This window comes from Anomaloglossus baeobatrachus, chromosome 5 (assembly GCF_048569485.1).
Source record: "Anomaloglossus baeobatrachus isolate aAnoBae1 chromosome 5, aAnoBae1.hap1, whole genome shotgun sequence".
NCBI classification, from domain to species: domain Eukaryota; kingdom Metazoa; phylum Chordata; class Amphibia; order Anura; family Aromobatidae; genus Anomaloglossus; species Anomaloglossus baeobatrachus.
Genome location: NC_134357.1, coordinates 546,474,917 through 546,495,816, shown reverse-complemented (window position 1 = coordinate 546,495,816; position 20,900 = coordinate 546,474,917). Strand labels below are relative to the sequence as shown.

At 46.9% G+C, this 20,900-nt stretch overlaps 1 protein-coding gene across 2 annotated transcripts in view; it reads left to right on the top strand.

Moving 5' to 3' along the window:
• Positions 1–2,085: 2,085 nt before the first annotated feature.
• LOC142312237 (uncharacterized) overlaps positions 2,086–20,900 on the top strand; it is a 52,006-nt gene continuing 33,191 nt past the window's right edge. The window contains exons 1-8 of one of the 2 annotated variants that reach the window (XM_075351153.1): positions 2,086–2,140; positions 18,995–19,145; positions 19,274–19,453; positions 19,535–19,687; positions 19,817–19,996; positions 20,079–20,202; positions 20,286–20,383; positions 20,581–20,671. In XM_075351153.1, coding sequence (XP_075207268.1) covers positions 19,068–19,145; positions 19,274–19,453; positions 19,535–19,687; positions 19,817–19,996; positions 20,079–20,202; positions 20,286–20,383; positions 20,581–20,671 — 904 coding nt within the window. In that variant the 5' untranslated portion in view covers positions 2,086–2,140; positions 18,995–19,067. The remainder of the gene's footprint in view (positions 2,141–18,994; positions 19,146–19,273; positions 19,454–19,534; positions 19,688–19,816; positions 19,997–20,078; positions 20,203–20,285; positions 20,384–20,580; positions 20,672–20,900) is intronic. The other variant, XM_075351154.1, reaches the window with a different exon arrangement.

Below are 20,900 nucleotides of genomic sequence, written 5' to 3'. Positions count from 1 at the left end.
CTAAATTCTTATATCTTCTGGAACATTCAGCCTCCTTTGACCCACTAACGGTCTTTGACATGATCAACTTTCATTTAGCATCCCTCACATGGTGCTTAAACAGACACAAAATGAAACTGACTACTCTTCAGAGTCCAATGGATGAGGCAGGTGGGGCACTCCCGGACTAGTTATACTACTTAGCTGGCCAACTTCACTTTCTACAACACTGGATAGCAGATAATTATTGGCCTAATTCTGAACACCACCTTGCACACTTTTTCAGCCTTCAGAGTCTATAGGGGGTCATGGAGGAACCAAAACAACACTCACGCTCCTTTTTGCCAATTCACAGACCTGAGGTCCTACATATCCAGCTACCAGACTTTAGAATTTTTTCTAATATACTCAAACCCCCTGAATGGTATTCTAAGGAGCCAGGAACACAAGTGGCTGATCTCCTTTTTATACACCCAGTTACTAAGCAGGAGATGTTGCTCATCACAATTGTTGATTGAGGCCAAATGAAGAACAGTAATACCCACCCTATTGGAGGAGGATTGAAGCAAGCCCTTCACCTCCACACAATATGTTCCACCGGCAATTAATAACATACTAATCCAATAGATATATAGTCCATCAATGTTACTTGACATCTAGCAGGTTATATAAAATGGTTAGATCTACCACTGCAGATTGCCATAGGTGTGGGGAAGATTTTATACACCTGATGTGGCGTTGTCCTCCTGTTGCAGACTTTAGATAAAAGAGCATAGCTATCCTCAAGATTATACAGTTCCCTGTATTAAGTCCCCGTCACACGCAGCGACGTATCTAACGATATATCGCTGGGGTCACGGATTCCTTGACGCACATCCGCCATCGTTAGCGACGTCGTTGCGTGTGACACGCACGAACGGCCGTTAACGATGGAAAATACTCACTATATCGTCCATCGTTGACACGTCTTTCCTTTTTAAAAAAACGTTGATTGTTGAGCACGCTGGTTGTTTGTCGTTTCCGAGGCATCACACATCGCTACGTGTGACACCTCGAGAACGACGAACTGCAGCTTACTTGCGGCCGCCGGCAATGCGGAAGGAAGGAGGTGGGCGGGATGTTACGTCCCACTCATCTCCGCCCCTCCGCTTCTATTGGGCGGCCGCTTAGAAAGGAGGTGGTTCGCCGGCAACAGCAATGTCTAGGCAGGTAAGTCCATGTGACGGCTCCGAATGATATTGTGCGCCACGAGCAGCGATTTGCCCGGGACGCACAAACGATGGGGGTGGGTGCTTTCACAAGCGATATTGCTGCGTTTAACACCCCCTTTACTCTGCCCTAAGGTGTATTTATTAGGGATCCTTAAGAGACAACCTGGCCTCACCACCCTCGCTTTCTTCTCTTGGAAACACTGATTTTGACTTGTAAGGTTATAGCCATGATATAGATAGATAGACCACCCAAATTTACACTGGTTTAATATGGTAAATACTGCCGCTTCCAAGGAGAGAGTGTTACATAAAAAATTCGATAAGATATGGAAGCCTTGGTTTGATTCTCCTTTGACTCACATTAGTCCCCAGGCGATGAGGAATATTCTCGCATGATTAAAATGTGATATTTGGTGTTTTATGCTATTGGTTAAAATATTAGACCCATGGTATGCCAATGGCAAAGGTTAGCTTGTCAGACAATATTAATAAACAATGAGAAATGCTGATTGTTCTTTTGTTCTACGATGTAACTTTGTTATGTTGTATAATCTTCAACTAAACCAGTTTAAAAATGAATAGAATAAAAGGACGTTCAAAAATATAATGCCGCCATATAGTAGACGTCCAATTACTGGTAATAATTACCTCAGTTGTGTCGTGTTTATAGCAAGGAAAATAACATATTACATTCCACACATAAAACTGCCTAGAAAAGGTGGCGCGAGGGAATAGTGAGAGAAGTGAGGAGCGAATAATGCTGGAAACGTAACTGACTAAGCAGCCATGTCCATGTAGAAACTTCACTCCAGATATCACCGCAGAGCTCACTCTTTATATACACTGAGGAAACTGATCATGTGACCCCTGACTCCTCCCCTCCATGTGACATCACAGGTCCTGGAAGCACAGAGCAGCCATATATCTAGTGTGCTGCTCTGCAGGAGGAGGTGAGTGGAGATTCCCCATTACTGGGGCAGGGGGCATTAACCCCTTCAGCTCGGACACTTTCTTGGTGTTTTCCTCTTGCTGATTTATATGAATCGTGAGGTCTTTGTTCCTTTTCCTCTGATAGATACAGACGCCCCAACTATGAGAGGACGGAAGTGAAGAAACCCGTCTGCCCTCAGTCCTCGGCCCCTTTCTGCCCTCAGTCCTCGGCCCCTTTCCTGCCCTCAGTCCTCGACCCCTTTCCGCCCTCAGTCCTCGACCCCTTTCCGCCCTCAGTCCTCAGCACTTTTCCAGCCCTCGGTCCCTTTCCTACCCTCGGTCCTCGGCCCCTTTCCTGCCCTCAGTTCTCGGCCCCTTTCCTGCCCTCAGTTCTCGGCCCCTTTCCTGCCCTCAGTTCTCGGCCCCTTTTTGGCCCTCCATTCTCGGCCCCTTTCCTGCCCTCAATCCTCAGTCCCTTTCTGCCCTCAGTCCCCGGCCCCTTTCTGCCCTCAGTCCCCGGCCCCTTTCTGCCCTCAGTCCCCGGCCCCTTTCTGCCCTCAGTCCTCGGCCCCTTTCTGCCCTCAGTCCTCGGTCCCTGCCCTCGGTCCCTTTCCTGCCCTCGGTCCTCGGCCCCTTTCCTGCCCTCAGTTCTCGGCCCCTTTTTGGCCCTCCGTTCTCGGCCCCTTTCCTGCCCTCAGTCCTCGGCCCCTTTCTGCCCTCAGTCCTCGGCCCCTTTCCTGCCCTCAGTCCTTGGCCCCTTTCCTGCCCTCAGTCCTTGGCCCCTTTCCTGCCCTCAGTCCTTGGCCCCTTTCATGCCCTCAGTCCTTGGCCCCTTTCCTGCCCTCAGTCCTCGGCCCCTTTCCTGCCCTCAGTCCTCGGCACCTTTCTTCCCTCACTCCTCGACCCCTTTCCGCCCTCGGTCCTCGGCACTTTTCCTGCCCTCGGTCCTCGGTCCCTTTCCTACCCTCGGTCCTCGGCCCCTTTCCTGCCCTCAGTTCTCGGCCGCTTTTTGGCCCTCCGTTCTCGGCCCCTTTCCTGCCCTCCGTTCTCGGCCCCTTTCCTGCCCTCAGTCCTCGGCCCCTTCCTGCCTTCAGTCCTCGGCCCCTTTCTGCCCTCAGTCCTCGGCCCCTTTCCTGCCCTCAGTCCTCGGCCCCTTTCTTCCATCGGTCCTCGGCACTTTTCCTGCCCTCGGTCCTCGGCCCCTTTCCTGCCCTCAGTCCTCGGCACTTTTCCTGCCCTCGGTCCTCGGCACTTTTCCTGCCCTCGGTCCTCGGCACTTTTCCTGCCCTCGGTCCTCGGCCCCTTTCCTGCCCTCAGTCCTCGGCACTTTTCCTGCCCTCGGTCCTCGGCCCCTTTCCTGCCCTCAGTCTCTGCCCTTTTCCTGCCCTCGGTCCTTGTCCGTTTTCCTGCCCTTGGCCCAAAAGGATGTCTGAAAACCCCCACAAACATTAAAACATAGAAAAATAAAACAAGACACTTACCCTCCTTCATCAGTTTATTCAAAACAAATTTCCCAGCTAGTTCAACATAGTCCAGTGCGAATCCAAGGAATAAAGTCTATAGAACATTGTGCTGACACTCCATAGGCTTTGCTTACAGGGAATTCCAGATCTTGCTGTGCTGCGTGAGACCCGGCTATCTGCTGAGCAATGACATCAGTAATGTTAGAGATGCTCAGGGTTGCCGCTTCAGGTCATTCTGAGTTACGTTTTGCGTGACCCAGCGTTTGAGTAATGATATCATTGACTTTACCGCTCATCAGAGTCGCCTAGTCAAGCGCAGCACAGCGTGACCTGGAGACCCTGAACAGCGGTAACATTACCAATGTCACTGCTTATCAGAGGTGCAGGGTCTCACACAGCACAGTGTAGCATCCAGGGGGTCCAGGTCGGGTCTTGTACCTGTTTTCACTAGTCACCGGGCCGATGCGGAGGTCGGGGATGTCGATTTAGCCTGCCCGGTTTTGTGCCCCGAGGTGTCCACAATAAATGGGGGATGATGAGGTGGAGGTTAGGAATGTCGTGACGCCACCTGTGGTATGCGGCCAAGGATTAGCTCCCACTGCTGTCGCTGTTCTCTGGGGCGGATGGTAATAGCAGCAGAGATAGTGTTACTCCCCACAGGTGAAGCGGGTCCCGGGTAGGATGATGAGGGGAGTAGTTGTATTGGTGGCGGTGGCCGTTGGGGGTGAGGTGTGGGGCGCCAGTAAAAAGAGTCTTAGTCGGCTGCTGCGGTTCCAGGTGTCTTTACTCACAGTTCTTTAAGTAGCCCAGTTGCTGTGATGGGCTCCGTCGACCTCGGATAAGTTGGAAGAAGTCACCGGTGTTTGGAAAATGTTCTTTGTAAGAGTTGCCCCTCCAGTAGTGAGAAACCTGGGCTGAGCGTTCTGCTCCAAGCCTAGGCCACTAGAAGAAAAAAATGAAGAGAAGATGGTGTCGTGTCCCAGAACTGAAGTTCTGGGTAGACTGACTGGTGATTGTGTGAAGTTGCTCCTACTTCTACCCCAAGTGGAACCCGCCCCCCAGGTGGTTGTCCTAGTGACCGGGAAATTCCCATGCTTCGTGATGGCCAACCCCCTACCTACCCTAGCACAGCTCCCCAGTGAGAAGGCTCATAAGCTGTAAAGGTAAAGTGTGAATATGGAACACCGGTGATTAACTCCCTCCTTACCCGAGGTGAATACCGCACCTAAATTAAGGTGCAATACTCTGTGGCGACTGGAGCCGCAGGGGCGCCACACAGCGTGACCCAGAAGTGCCTGTAAGCAAAGTCTATAGAATGTCAGAATGAAGCTAGACTTTGTTTGTCTGAATCCCTCTACTACGTCTGACTAGCTGGGTTTTTTTTTTTTTACTTTTGAATAAAGTTGTCACGCTGTACTCTAAGATGTACAATAGCAGTACAGCGCAGTAATGTGGGACTGAGAGGATTCCTGAAACTATCTGAGAAGGTAGTTAGCTGGTAAACCACTAGGGGGCGTAAAAGTAGAGGAAACGTATGAGCAGGGAATTCCCTAGCAGAGGTAATACTAGTCAACCCCATCAGATGGCAGTAGAATCGTCAGAAAGCCGTGTCACAACATGAGGTCTTGTAAGTACACAAGGGCAAAGTCTAAACGTAGTCGGAGGGAAGTAAATAATCAGAGCCTAGAAGCGAGGAGGAGTGGGAAGACAAGACAGAATAAAGGTAAACAGATAAGGAGCGAACAGGGAGACAGCAGGAGAGACACTGATGGAAACAGACAACAGAGGAGGTTAACAGGTCAGGTGAACATGGAGGTCAGGAGGGGGCAGGGCAGATAACAGGTCACTCAAGAGCAGAACACAGCAGAGCCAGAAGTATCATCGGCGAAGTCCAAGAGATACACTGCCCTAATAAAGCAGCCTGACCTCCAGAACGAGGCAGAAAGGATTAACCCCTAACGTGACTTGCATCAGAAGTGAAACTAAAAAAAAGGCTCAGCTCCAGCTGAGCCAGGAGTCAATCATGACAGTACCCCCTGCTCAAGGGGGGCCACCGGACCCCCAGGTTTCCCAGGAAACCTTCTATGAAAGGCACGAGTAAGTCGGTCAGCATGGACAGATTGTGCCGGAACCCAGGATCGCTCCTCCGGTCCGTAACCCCTCCAATATACCAAGTACTGAAGCAAACTACGGACCCGCCGAGAATCGATGATGCGCTCAATCTCATGTTCCATCTGACCATCCACCGAAACGGGAGGAGGGGGGTGAGGACACTCGGAAACAGAAGGAACAAAAGGCTTGAGCAGAGATTTGTGAAACACATTAGAAATGCGAAAGGACTGCGGTAACCGCAGACGAAAAGCCACTGGGTTGACAATCTCGATGATCTCATACGGACCAATAAATTTTGGACCCAACTTAGTGGAAGGAATTCTCAGACGAATGTTTTTGGTAGACAACCAAACTTTATTCCCCACCTGAAAATTAAATCCTACCGATCGTCTCATTTCAGCAAAGCGCTTTTGCTGCCCTAAAGCCACCTCAACATTATGCCGGACCTCCCTCCAAACCTCCTCCAACTGCTGAACTGCAGAATCAGCCCCAGGACACCCAGAATCAAGTCTGGAAAATTCACCAAAATGGGGATGGTATCCATAGTTACAAAAAAATGGAGTAGTACCCGTGGACTGATGGACCCGGGTATTGAAAGCAAACTCAACCATAGGCAGTGAGGAACACCAATCGTCCTGCTGAGACGTAGCCAGACACCGCAGAATTTGTTCCAATGACTGATTAGTTCTCTCAGTCTGCCCATTGGTCTCGGGATGGTAAGATGAAGAAAAGGACAACTCAATTCCCAGCCGTCTACAAAATGCTCTCCAAAATTTGGAAACAAACTGAACCCCCCTGTCGGACACAATGTTAACAGGGATGCCATCAATCTAACCACCTGTTCAATAAACAATTTGGACAGAGTCTCAGCATTAGGTAATCCCGACAAGGGAACAAAATGCGCCTGTTTGCTGAATCTGTCCACCACCACCCAAACAACAGTCTTGCCAGCGGAAACAGGTAAATTAGTGATAGGCCCTGGACTCATTTGTCCATGGATTTTATCTGGAATTGGTAAGGGCACTAATTCCCCGGCCGGCCGGTTATGGGGAACTTTAGCACGTGCACACGCATCACAAGCAGTCACAAACACGGCGACATCGGAGTACATAGAGGGCCACCAAAACAACCTGGCAATAGCCTTACGAGTAGCTGAGACCCCCGGATGACCACCAAGCACACAGTCATGAAATTCCTGGAGAACCCGTAATCGAAACTGGACAGGAACAAACAATTTGGCATCGGGCAATGAAGGAGGGGCCAATGCCTGTGCAACACGAATCTCAGCCTCCAATCCGGAGGATAAAACAGCAACGACTACCCCATGAGGAATGTCGTGGAAACCTTGCTATACAAAAAAAGCTATAGGAGAAAGACAAATGGTCTCACACGTTTGCCAGTGTTAACTAAAACAAGTTGGTCGATCGATTGGAGAACAAGGACACACACACAGCCAATTGTGTCAGTGTGCTAGGCTTGTCTGGCTCTCAGATGCCCAAGACACTAGTTTTATTACTGTCACAAAGAAAGGGGCATGACTTAATAGATTACCTTAAATGGGTATATAGGTTGACAAAAACAAGATCGTAAATGATGGATCCTGCTGCATTCCTAAAAGTCTAGTTCTGTCCAGTTTTCTGGACATTCATTAACAAAGACATTTGAGACAAAAGCATCTTTATAACAAAGAGTACACCCTGTGTTATTGCTTTTATGAATAACACTTATGAAGCTAATATAAAAGTACAAAATTATCAAAGATATATAGATATATAAATTGCTTAAATGATAATCTAACTTAATATAAAATATTAACCATAACAGGAAGAATGGAGGAAGGAGGTTCGGGAGGTGAAAACGGATCCAAACTGTGAGATAACGCATCCGCCTTAACATTCTTAGAACCGGGCTGAAAAGTAATGGAAAAGTGAAAACGGGAAAAAAAAAGTGACCACCTAGCCTGTCTAGGAGTCAACCGTTTAGCAGACTCGATGTAAGACAGGTTTTTATGGTCCGTAATAACAGTGATCCGATGAACAGCCCCCTCCAAAAAATGCCTCCATTCTTCGAAGGCCAACTTTATGGCCAACAACTCTCGATTCCCCACATCATAATTCTTCTCAGCAGAAGAAAATTTTTTGGAGAAGAAGGCACACGGTCTTAAATTAAAGTAGCGGGTCCTTGGGAGAGCACCGCCCCCACACTCACCTCTGAAGCATCAACCTCCACAATAAACGGCTGAGAGAGGTCAGGTTGAACAAGTACAGGAGCAGTCATAAAACATTCCTTTAACCTCAGAAATGCTTCTATCGCCTGCGGTGACCACTCCCTAAGATCAGCCCCCTTGCGGGTGAGATCCGTGAGTGGCTTGACCACTTGAGAAAACCCTTTAATAAATTTCCTGTAATAATTGGCAAAACCCAGAAAACGCTGCAGACCCTTGAGGTCTCTGGGTTGCACCCAATTATAAATGGCTTGTACTTTTCTGGGATCCATCCGAAAACCATCAGCAGACAGAATAAAACCTAGAATTGTGATTTCTTGGACACAAAAAGTACATTTTTCAGGTTTAGCAAATAGGGAATTCTCCCGTAACCTATGAAGTATTGTACTTATATGATCAATATGAGACTCTTTGTTGGACGAGAAGACAAGAATATCATCTAGGTACACAACCATAAAACGGCCAATAAATTCAGAGAAAATATCATTCATAAAATTCTGAAACAGGAGCATTAGTAAGGCCGAAAGGCATGACCAAGTTTTCAAAAAGGCCCTCTGAAGTAAGGAATGCCGTTTTCCACTCATCCCCTTCCTGAATGCGAATGAGGTTATAGGCTCCCCTGAGATCAAGCTTGGAGAACCATTTAGCTCCAGATAACTGATTATAGAGGTCCGGGATGAGTGGAAGTGGATAGGTATTTCTCACCGTGATCTTATTAAGTTCCCGAAAATCGAGGCAAGGGCGTAGGTCACCATCCTTCTTCTTAACAAAAGAAGAACCCAGCAGCAACAGGCGAGACAGAATGACGGATGTGTCCCTTACGTAAACTATCGGATATGTAGTTTTTCATGGCAGTGCGTTCCGGGCCAGTTTAAGCAAAAATTCCTCACAGACAAATTCAACCACATTTCGTGACAATGGTGTCCTATCAATAGCAATAATGTGAACCGGAGTCTCTAGCCTAACTGTCCCTATCTTAGCTTTGGAAACCAGACTGGAGTCAATGAAGTTCATGGAGGAACCACAGTCCACGACAGCATAGGCTGGAATACAACAGTCTCCTATTACAAGTTCCACCTCAAGCAAAATTTTTTGGAAAGAGGAAAAGGGTACCTGAGGGTCTGGGTGACCTCCTCGAACATCACCCAGACCTAAGCGTTTCCCGACGGTTTAGTAGCAGGAGGACAGGTAGGACAGTCCTTCCTCCAATGTCCCGGACTTCCACAGTAGAAACACAATTTCCACTCCCGTCGTCGTCTCCTCTCCTTCTCCTTGGAATCTGTGGCACTGACCTCCATGGGCTCCGCAAGTGAAACAACCTCAGCTTTGACCGGGCATAATGAGGTTTCCCGCAGGGTCACTCCTCTCTCCCGCAACCTCCGATCCATCCGTACTGCCTGGGTCATGGCCTCCTCCAAAGAACTGGGTGGAGGATGAAGGGCCAGAGCTTCCTTGAGATGATCAGAGAGCTCTCTCCTAAACTGGCATCTCAGAGCAGAATCATACCAGGAAACCGTCGTACACCACTGCCTGAACTCAGAACAATACCACTCTGCAGTGCGTCTACCCTGAGAGAGACCCATGATCCTGTCCTCTGCCACCATGACCCGGTCCGGTTCATCATAAAGAAGTCCTAGGGCGTCAAAAAACCTATCCACAGACATACGCTCAGGGGCTGTTGGAGGTAAAGAAAAGGCCCAAGTCTGAGGTCCCTCCCTAAGCAAGGAAATTATTATCCCCACCCGCTGACTATCATCCCCAGAGGAACGGGGTCTAAGAGAAAAAAGTAATTTACAGCTCTCCCGAAACGTGTGAAACCTCTCCTTCTCTCCGGAAAACTTATCCGGGAGCATGACCGTGGGTTCTGGAGAATAGAATGATACATCTACGGGACCGGGCTGTGATTGAGTCATGGAATCCTGGAAAGCCTTTACTGCAGCAGCAAGCTCCCCCTAGAGTTGAGTATGGGAAGAGGCTAGGGCTCTATGCTCAATGGATAAGTCCTGGATCATTTGAGTCAAATTAGACATCTGATCCGTAATGATACGTAACGGATCCATAGGGGTAAAAATGTAAGGGCCAGTGATAATGTCACGCTGTACTCTAAGATGTACAATAGCAGTACAGCGCAGTAATGTGGGACTGAGAGGATTCCTGAAACTATCTGAGAAGGTAGTTAGCTGGTAAACCACTAGGGGGCGTAAACGTGGAGGAAACGTATGAGCAGGGAATAATTCCCTAGCAGAGGTAATACTAGTCAAGCCCACCAGATGGCAGTAGAATCGTCAGAAAGCCGTGTCACAACATGAGGTCTTGTAAGTACACAAGGGCAAAGTCTAAACGTAGTCGGAGGGAAGCAAATAGTCAGTAGCCGGGAAATCAGACCCTAGAAGCGAGGGGGAGTGGGAAGACAAGACAGAATAAAGGTAAACAGAAAAGGAACAAACAGGGAGACAGCGGGAGAGACACTGATGGAAACAGACAACAGATGAGGTTAACAGGTCAGGTGAACACGGAGGTCAGGAGTGGGCAGGGCAGACAACAGGTCACTCAAGAGCAGAACACAGCAGAGCCAGAAGTATCACTGGCGAAGTCCAAGAGAAACAGTGCCCTAATAAAGCAGCCTGACCTCCAGAACGAGGCAGAAAGGATTAACCCCTAACGTGACTTGCATCAGAAGTGAAACTAAAAAAAAGGCTCAGCTCCAGCTGAGCCAGGAGTCAATCATGACAAAAGTCTTGTTTTATTTCTCTATGTATGTTTGCGTGGTTTTTTTTTTCAGATATCCTTGTTTGGACTGTGACTGATTCTGTGGACTACAGTGGTGCCACATTTTTTTTTATATTTTTTTAAATAATATGGTAAATGTGGGAAAGTTTCGGGGAGTGTAAAAATGTTTTTCTTGTGTGTCCATCTTTTTTTGGGGGGATTACAAAGTTATTGTAGCATTGGCAGCCTTGCACTGCTCTTTCTCTCCCTACCAGAGACGCCGACTCACTCACCGCTGCGGCCTGCACCTCCTGCCTTGCTTCCCCATGGTCCTCCATGTGTGAGCATGGCTCTGAAAGGGCAGGCATGTCATTTCCTGGAAGTACCTCTCAGCCTATCGCTGAGAGGCACTAGCTACTTAAAGGGAAGGAGTCGCGTTTTTTATTTTTGTATTAATATTAGTGATTATGAAATCAAGTATGTTTAATACAAAATTAAACTCACTGTTTAGTTACTTTTTATTTAATTCTAGTTTTACTGAAGCACTGGGGCTGCCATCATGGATTTGGTATTTGTAACGACAGTTACTCACCTCCTTTATGGCAGCCCCCTGGGCATAGAAGACCTTTGTCGGACTCTGACCCTATACTGTAACATAGAGAAGGCGTCTGCTGTGAAATGGACGCGCCCCCTGGGCTGTCCAGCTCACAGCAGAGGAAGGAGATTGGCGCCATCTTTGTGCAGCTCACAGCATATGTTGTATGCTGCACTTTTCCCCTGTCACCCATCCGCCTGTGTGAGTATCGGTGCCCCTCCCCCCGCCAATACCATCTCCAATAGCCCCCCCCCCTGCTCTCCCCTCCCTGCGCCGCCACTACCCTCCAACCCCCACTCTCCTTGCCGCAGCCACCCTCATGGTGCGTGCTCGGTCACACACACAGCATATACACACAGTACACACAGTATATAGTGTATACACACTGGTTCCGCTGCCTTCATGCTGCTCGGTCACACACACAGTATATACACACACAGTACACACAGTATATAGTATATACACACACTGGCTACGCCTCCCTCATGCTGCTCGGTCACACACACAGTATATATACAAACAGTACACACGGTATGTAGTATATATACACACACTGGTTCTGCCGCCCTCATGCAGCTCGGTCACACACACCGTATATACACACAATACAAGGTATATAGTATACACACACACTGGCTCCATACCCCCCATGCTGGGTGCTCGGTCACACACACAGTATATACACACTTGACACACACACACACACACACACACTGTGTGCATGCATGTGGCAGAGCATTGCGGGCATGCATGTGGCTGAGGATTGTGTGTGGGCATGTGTGTGGCACAGGATTGCGTGCATGTGTATGTGGCAGAGCATTGTGTGTGTGTGCATGTGGCAGAGCATTGCTGGCGTATATGTGGCAGAGCATAGCGGGTGTATGTGTTGCAGAGCATTGTGGGCGTGCATACGTGTGGCAGAGCATTGCATGTGGGCGTCCGTGCATGCAGAGCATTGCGTGCATACATACAGAGCAATGCGTGCGTGCATGCAGAGCATTGTAGGCATGCATGCAGAACAATACATGTGGGCGTGCGTGCATGCAGAGCATTGCGTGTGTGCATGCAGAACATTGGATGTGGTAGTGCATGCATGCAGAATATTGCGGACGGGCATCTGTGCGTTCGTGTGGCAGAGCATTGCAGGCAGGCGTGTGACGGAGCATTGCGGGCATGCGTGTGGCAGAGTATTGTGTGCATGCGTGGAGCAGAGTATTGCGGGCGTGCATGTGGCAGAGCATTGTGTGCATGTATGTAGCAGAGCATTACGGGCATGCATGTGGCAGAGCATTGTGTGTGTGCAGGCGTGTGGCAGAGCAGTGTGTGTGCGTGTGGCAGAGCATTGCGGGCATATATGTGACAGAGCATTGCGCGTGTGCATGTGGCAGAGCATTGTGTATGTGCGTGCAGAAGAGCATTACGGGCGTGCATGTGGCAGAGCATTGTGTGTGTGCAGGCGTGTGGCAGAGCAGTGTGTGTGCGTGTGGCAGAGCATTGCGGGCATATATGTGACAGAGCATTGCGCGTGTGCATGTGGCAGAGCATTGTGTGTGTGCATGTGTGTGGCAGAGCACTGCGGGCATGTATGTGGCAGAGCATAGCGGGCATGCATGTGGCAGAGCATTGCGGGCATGCTTGTGGCAGAATATTGTGGGTAGGCATGCATGCGGTAGAGCATTGTTGGACTGAGGCGTGCAGAGCGCCATGTGGGGAATACTATGCAGCTGTCCTTGGTGACACCTTAGACATTTGTGGTCACCAACAAAATGGCTCTGCACTGTGATCCTAAACTTCATCTTCCCCTATCCTTTTGGAAACACCCAGATTGGGAGGGGGAGCAGTGACATCACACACAGGAGAACATATTCTGCCCACTTTTACTGCAGTTGTAATGTGAGCTAGTTCTACAGTAGTTCTGCAGTAGGATTTCAGCAGCTGTTCCCCCTAGTGTTTAAGAGTAGAAAATATCAAACTTTTTCATTTTTTTTACTTTGCTCAATTAAAAACAAATAATAATATTTAAACAAAACATTAAAACATTAATACTTTACATATTTTCAGGTATTGAAATTTTTTTTTTTTTCGGCCAACACCTTCCCTTTAAGGCACAGACAACTGTTCTACTCAGCCAGGATTTACTGTGGTCTCCATGAGAGACCAATTGGCAGGTTCCTCTAGCAAAGGATAATCTCCACGAAGAAAAAACAAATCAACTTCTGAATTTCAGCATGACACATCCTTCGTTCATCTGACATCATCTGTCTTGAGACCATCACATATGTTAGTAAACTAATTGCCCCTGAAATGAGAGGTTTCAGCTCCCATGTGTATGGGAGCTTTACAAGGTAGCGTAAACAAAATGTTGTGAAATAATAAAAATACCATCGCTGCTTGGGTGTCCTGCCAGTCTCTGTATTTCCTGGCCTGTCCCATAGAACTTCTGATTCCTACAGCCATTCAGTTGCTGGAGCAGTGGCCAAGCTAGCCAGTGATTGGGAGCATGGAGGAGATGTCTTAGGCTACTTTCACACATCAGTTTTCTGTATTCAGGCACAGTCCTTTTTTTTCCTGATCCAACGGATCCTGAAAAAAAAGTGAAAACCGTATCCACCGGATCCGTTTTTTTAACGGATCCGTTATGCCGGATCCGTTAAAAAACGGATCCGGTGGATACGGTTTGCATCCGTTTTTGCATCCTTTTCGTCCGGTTTTTGGCTGGATCCGTTTTGTTAATTACATTGGTGCATGCGCAGTTAACAAAAACGGATCCGGCGGCCGCATCCGTTTTTTACCGCATTACGCCGGATCCGGCGTCCATAGGCTTCTATTGTAAAACACGCCGTATCGCGCCGGATCCGGCGCGATGCGTTTTTTTTGCCAGACAAAAAAACGTTGCAAGCTACGTTGCCTCCGGCCGCCGCATTTATTTATTTTGCCGCATCCGGAAAAAAACGGATGCACCGCAAAGCCATCCGGTACAATCCGGTAACAATGCAAGTCTATGGGGAAAAAACGGATGCGGTACTGGATCCGTTTTACCCGTTTTTTTCCGGATTGAACCTGATGGCAAAAAACTGATGTGTGAAAGTAGCCTAAGTCAGTAATTTAACTTATGTTCCAGTCTGTATGAGACACGAGAGAATAAATTATCTACACCTACACCAGGGGTCTCAACTTGGCTGGGTATATGGGCTGCAAATAGAAAAAAAGGTAATTTGGGGGTCGCATTCTTTGCAAGGCCAAGTGACATTTTTAGTGGTACCATTATATTTTTTTATACACACCTGTGAATCACTGTTTTTGAACATTTTTCGCTTGCTTATTATAACAAGCATGCACTTTTTTGTTCATATAAATATATATATATATATATATATATATACATATATAAAAAAATATATATATATTAACCCCTTCACGACCGCGGGCAGTAAAATTACGTCCTATTTTAACGTGACTTAACGACCAGGGACGTAATTTTACTGCCTAAACTTCATTTGATTGCCGTGGCCAATCTCTCCCCCTCTGCTCTCCCCCGACGTCCTCTTACCTGTCTTCACCGGCCTGATCACATCTGCGTCCATCGCTGGGTCCTTCCTGGGCATTCTGCTGATCTGCCTGCTGCTCCTGTAAAGCTGTCCATCTCTCTGCCATCTGTTCCTCTGCAGCTCTTCTGGTCAGTGATCCTCCTGCTAGTCCTCTGGGTACTGTGAGTATAACTTTTTTTTTTTTTTTTTTCCGTATCCCCTGTCCATTTTTACACCTCATCCGTCCGTGCGTCCCGCCAAGCGCTGATCAGGAATGCAGATAACGGATCGGCATCCCTGCTCAATTTTTGGCGTGACTTTTTTTTCCGTATCCCCGACGCTTTTTGTATCGCATCCGTCCATGCGTCCCGCCAAGCGCTGATCAGGGATGCAGATAATGGATCGGCATCCCTGCTCAATTTTTGGCGTGACTTTTTTTTCCGTATCCCCGACGCTTTTTGTATCGCATCCGTCCGTGCGTCCCGCCAAGCGCTGATCAGGGATGCAGATAACGGATCGGCATCCCTGCTCAATTTTTGGCGTGACTTTTTTTTCCGTATCCCCGACGCTTTTTGTATCGCATCCGTCCGTGCGTCCCGCCAAGCGCTGATCAGGGATGCACATAACGTATCTGCATCCATGGTCAATTTTTGGCGTGACTTTTTTCCGTATTCACGACGCTTTTTGTATCGCATCCGTCCGTGCGTCCCGCCGAGCGCTGATTAGGGATGCAGATAACGGATCGGCATCCCTGCTCAATTTTTGGCGTGACTTTTTTCCGTATTTGCGACGCTTTTTGTATCGCATCCGTCCGTGCATCCCGCCAAGCGCTGATCAGGGATGCACATAACGTATCTGCATCCATGGTCAATTTTTGGCGTGACTTTTTTTTTTACGTATCCCCGACGCTTTTTTTTATCGCATCCGACCGTGCATCCTGCAGCGGCCGATCAGTGCACCGCGTCTGTGCGTTTGAAAAGTCAAATGGCGCTCCTTCTCTTCTGAGCCCCGCCTTGCGCTCAAACAATTACTTTCCACCACATATGAGGTATCTGCGTACTCAGGAGAAATTGCACAATACGTTTTATGGTGCATTTTTTCCTGATACCCTTGTGAAAAAAAAAGCTACCTAGTTGAAGCAACCGTTTTGTGGTAAAAAAAAATTTTTTTCTTTTCACGGCTCAACGCTATAAACTTCTGTGAAGCCCCCAGGTGTTCAAAGTGCTCACCAAACATCTAGAAAAATTATTTGAGGGCTCTAGTTTCCAAAATGGTGTCACTTGTGGGGGAGCTCCACTGTTTAGGCACCATAGGGGGTCTCCAAACGTGACATGGCGTCCGCTAATGATTCCAACCAATTTTGCTGTCAAATGGCGCTCCTTCTCTTCTGAGCCCCGCCATGCGCCCAAACAATTACTTTCCACCACATATGAGGTATCTGCGTACTCAGGAGAAAATGCACAATACATTTTATGGTGCATTTTTTCCTGATAGCCTTGTGAAAAAAAAAGCTACCTAGTTGAAGCAACCGTTTTGTGGTAAAAAAAAATGTTTTCTTTTCACGGCTCAACGCTATAAACTTCTGTGAAGCCCCCAGGTGTTCAAAGTGCTCACCAAACATCTAGAACAATTATTTGAGGGCTCTAGTTTCCAAAATGGGGTCACTTGTGGGGGAGCTCCATTGTTTAGGCACCTCAGGGGGTCTTCAAACCCGACATAACGTCCGCTAAGAGGTGCAGCTAATTTTGCACTCAAAAATTCAAATGGCGCTCCTTGCCTTCCGAGCACTGCTGTGTGTCCAAACATTTGATTTCCACCACATATGAGGTATCTGCGTACTCAGGAGAAAATGCACAATACATTTTATGGTGCATTTTTTCCTGTTACCCTTGTGAAAAAAAAAGCTACCTAGTTGAAGCAACCGTTTTGTGGTAAAAAAAAATTTTTTTTCTTTTCACGGCTCAACGCTATAAACTTTTGTGAAGCCCCCAGGGGTTCAAAGTGCTCACCAAACATCTAGAAAAATTATTTGAGGCCTCTAGTTTCCAAAATGGGGTCACTTGTGGGGGAGCTCCATTGTTTAGGCACCTCAGGGGGTCTTCAAACCCGACATGGCGTCCGCTAATGAGTGCAGCTAATTTTGCGTTCAAAAATTCAAATGGCGCTCCTTCCCTTCCGAGCTCTGCCGTGCGCCCAAACAATTGATTTTTACCACATATGGGGTATCAGCGTACTCAGGAGAACATGCACAATAAATTGTATTGTGTACTTTCTCTTTTCTCCCTTGTAAAAATGAAAATTTTATGGCTAAAGTAACATTTTTGTGTTAAAAAGTAAAATTTTCATTTTTTCCTTCCACATTGCTTTAGTTCCTGTGAAGCACCTAAAGGGTTAATAAACTTATTGGATGTGGTTTTGAGCAGTGTGAGGGGTGTAGTTTTTAGAATGGGGTCACTTTTGGGTATTTTCTGTCACCTAGGCCTCTCAAAGTCACCTCAAATGTAATGTGGTCCCTAAAAAAAATTATTTTGTAAATTTTGTTGGAAAAATGAGAATTTGCTGATGACCTTTGACCCCTTCTAACTTCCTAACGGAAAAAAAAATTGTTTCGAAAATTGCGCTGATGTAAAGTAGACAAGTGGGAAATGTTATTTAGTAACTATTTTGTGTGACATATCTCTCAGATTTATGGGCATAAATTTTCAAAGTTTGAAATTTGCGAAATTTTCAAAATTTTCGCCAAATTTCCTAAATTTTCACAAATAAACGCAAAACATATCGGCCTAAATTTACCACTGACATGAAGTACAATATGTCACGAAAAAACAATCTCAGAATCGCCAGGATCCGTTGAAGCGTTCCAGAGTTATAACCTGTCAAAGTGACACTGGTCAGAATTGCAAAAAATGGCCCGGTCATTAGGGTGTTTTAGTGGCCGGGGGTGAAGGGGTTAAAAAAAAAGCATTTTTAATGGTAAAATAAATAAATCCTACTTTATTTTTTTTATCCCCTTCTTGTAAATAATAAAGTCTTATAATTAGTACCATATAGTAATTTTGGCCAACATCTTGTAGTAATGTTCCCATCCTGGTCCTCATCTTTTAGTAATGTCCCCCATCCTGTTCCACTTCTTGTAGAAATGTGTCTCATCTTGGTCTAATTCTGTAGAAATGTGTCCATCCTTGTCCTCTTGTAGTAATGTGCCCCATCATTGTCCCCATCGCGTAGCAATATCCCCATCATGTTCGCTATTCTGTAGTAATGTGTCCCATCCTTGTCCCCATCCTGTAGTAATGTGCTCATTCTTGTCCCCATCCTGTAGTAATGTGCTCATCCTTGTCCCCATCCTCTAGCAATGTGCCTATCTTTGCCTCATCCTGCAGTAATGTGCTCATTCTTGTCCCCATCCTGTAGTAATGTGGTCATCATTGCCCCATCCTGTAGAAATGTGCCCATCATTGTGCCCCATCCTGTGAGTAATGTGCCCATCCTTGCCCAATCCTGTAGTAATATACCTATCCTTGCCCCATCCTGTAGTAATGTGCCCATCCTTGTCCCCGTCATGTAGTAATGTGCCCATCATTGTACCCTTTTAGTAATGTGCCCGTGCTGGTGTTCTTCTTGTAGTGATGTTCCCTTTCCTGGTCCTCTTCTTATAGCAATGCCTCATCCTTTAGAAGTGTCACCTACTGTGCCATCCTTCACACATATACACACACAGACACACACAAAAAAAAACCAAACAATTTTTCTCACCTATCTTGTGTTCCACAGTGTCTTCTTTCCTGCTTCTTGCTGCCCGCAGCCCCCTTGATGATTACGGCCGGTGCAGGGGGGCAATCGCATTCAGCACTTTATTTCAGATAACTGATTTGTAGGCACTGCATAGAGACAAGCTCTGTGCACAGCTATTTCAATGGCAGCCGCCGACCAATCAGAGGCAGCAGCTGATGCGTATGACATCAGTTGCTTGCCTCTGATTGGACAGCAGCTGTCAGTGGACTACCTGTGCACAGAACTTGTCTCTACGCAGCGCCTGCAAGTCAGTCATCTGAAATAAAGCACTGAATGCAGCGTCCTCCTGCACAGGCCGTGATTATCAAGGTGGCCACAGGCCTGCGGTGTGTTTGATACTCTTAATCTTAACGTATATATCCTCATATGTTTCCGTTTATTATCTCCAGTAATTGTATTATTACAGTGGATTCTTTATGATGGTACATCATTATCTTCTCCCCATTCAGGTCCCTACAATATCTGATCCCCTCAGTGGGAATTTTCTATATGTAGAGAATTTTTCTGATTTACTTCTCAAGGATGGATATGGACAGGGACAAGATGGTGGAGAGGATATTACACCTCACCCTAGAGATCCTGTTCCGGCTTACTGGAGAGGTGAGAGATTCTGATGACGTCACATTACATCATTCTTATCTATGGGAAAACAGATGGACAGAACTGGAGAGGTGAGGACTCTGGAAATGTCTGTAGTGAGATTTATTACTGTGTCTCTCCATAACCAGGATTACACAGTAGTGAAGAAGACCTCTAGTGAGCGCTGTCAGGACCCTGTGTCTGAGGGATGGGGAAGACTCCTGACCCGAATCACGGGGCCTTCACTTCACCCCCCGATACATGAGGACATGAATGACCAGAAGATCCTAGAACTCGCCTACAAGATGATTGAGCTGCTGACTGGAGAGGTGACACTGCTGGGAATGCTGGGAAATTACACAGTAACACTATGAAGGGATCGGGGATGACGGTATCATTGTATGTGTCAGGTTTCTATAAGGTGTCAGGATGTCACCATCTATTTCTCCATGGAGGAGTGGGAGTATTTAGAAGGACCCAAATTTCTGTACGAGGACAGGGACAAGATGGCAGAGAGGATATTACACCTCACCCTAGAGATCCTCTTCCGGCTTACTGGAGAGGTGAGAGATTCTGATGACGTCACATTCCATCATTCTTATCTATGGGAATAACAGATGGACAGAACTGGAGAGGTGAGGACTTTGGAAATGTCTTTAGTAAGATTTATTAATGTGTCTCTCCATAACCAGGATTACACAGTAGTGAAGAAGACCTCTAGTGAGCGCTGTCAGGCCCCTGTATCTGAGGGATGGGGAAGAACCCGGAGCCCAATCACGGGGCCTCCACCTCACCCCCCGATACATGAGGACATCAATGACCAGAAGATCCTAGAACTCACCTACAAGATAATTGAGCTGCTGACTGGAGAGGTGACACTGCTGGGAATGCTGGGACATTATACAGTAACGCTATAAAGGGATCAGGGGATGACGGTATCATTGTATGTGTCAGGTTTCAATAAGGTGTCAGGATGTCGCCGTCTGTTTCTCCATGGAGGAGTGGGAGTATTTAGAAGGACACAAAGATCTGTACAAGGACGTGATGATAGAGGTTCCCCAGTCCCTCACATCACCAGGTAATAGACAGGACTAAATACACACAGCCTATAATTATCTGTATGTAAGGAATTAATTCAGTCCCTGTATGTGTTTCCTCCAGTTCTATCCAGTAAGAGGACAACACCAGAGAGATGTCCCCGTCCTCTTCTTCCACAGGACTGTAAACAAGAAGATCCCGATGTTCCTCAGGACCATCAGGTAGATGGAGAGAAGGTGTCATGAAATCTCCGTATGATGTGTAGACGGCTGTGAAGGTCTTGTGCTCAGTCTTGTTTTATCCACCAGTATTATATGTTTTATACTTGTGTAATGAGAACGGTGGAGATGACAGGATTAGAGCTGATCATAGATGGGACTTCTCCATCTGTCTGTAACTTTTACAATATTTGTTTCAGGGGGAAGACCTGACCCATATTAATACTACAGAGACATATATGAGGGGTGATGAGCGGTGTAAAGAGGAGATTCCTACATATGACTACCCTGGTGAGTAGTGACCACTAAATACAGAGAAGTCACAGATTCTTCTCAGTCACCGGCTGTGGCTGCTTTATCAGTGGTGTTGTCCAGACATATCATAATTGTGTGATAACCATTATGCCGCTAGATCACAACATTGTCTTCTACCCAGAATTGTTCAAATTAAAGGGGTGGTTCACCCATATTTTTTATTGTCTAAATCGATATTATATTGAGAAACAATGTTTCTCTCAAA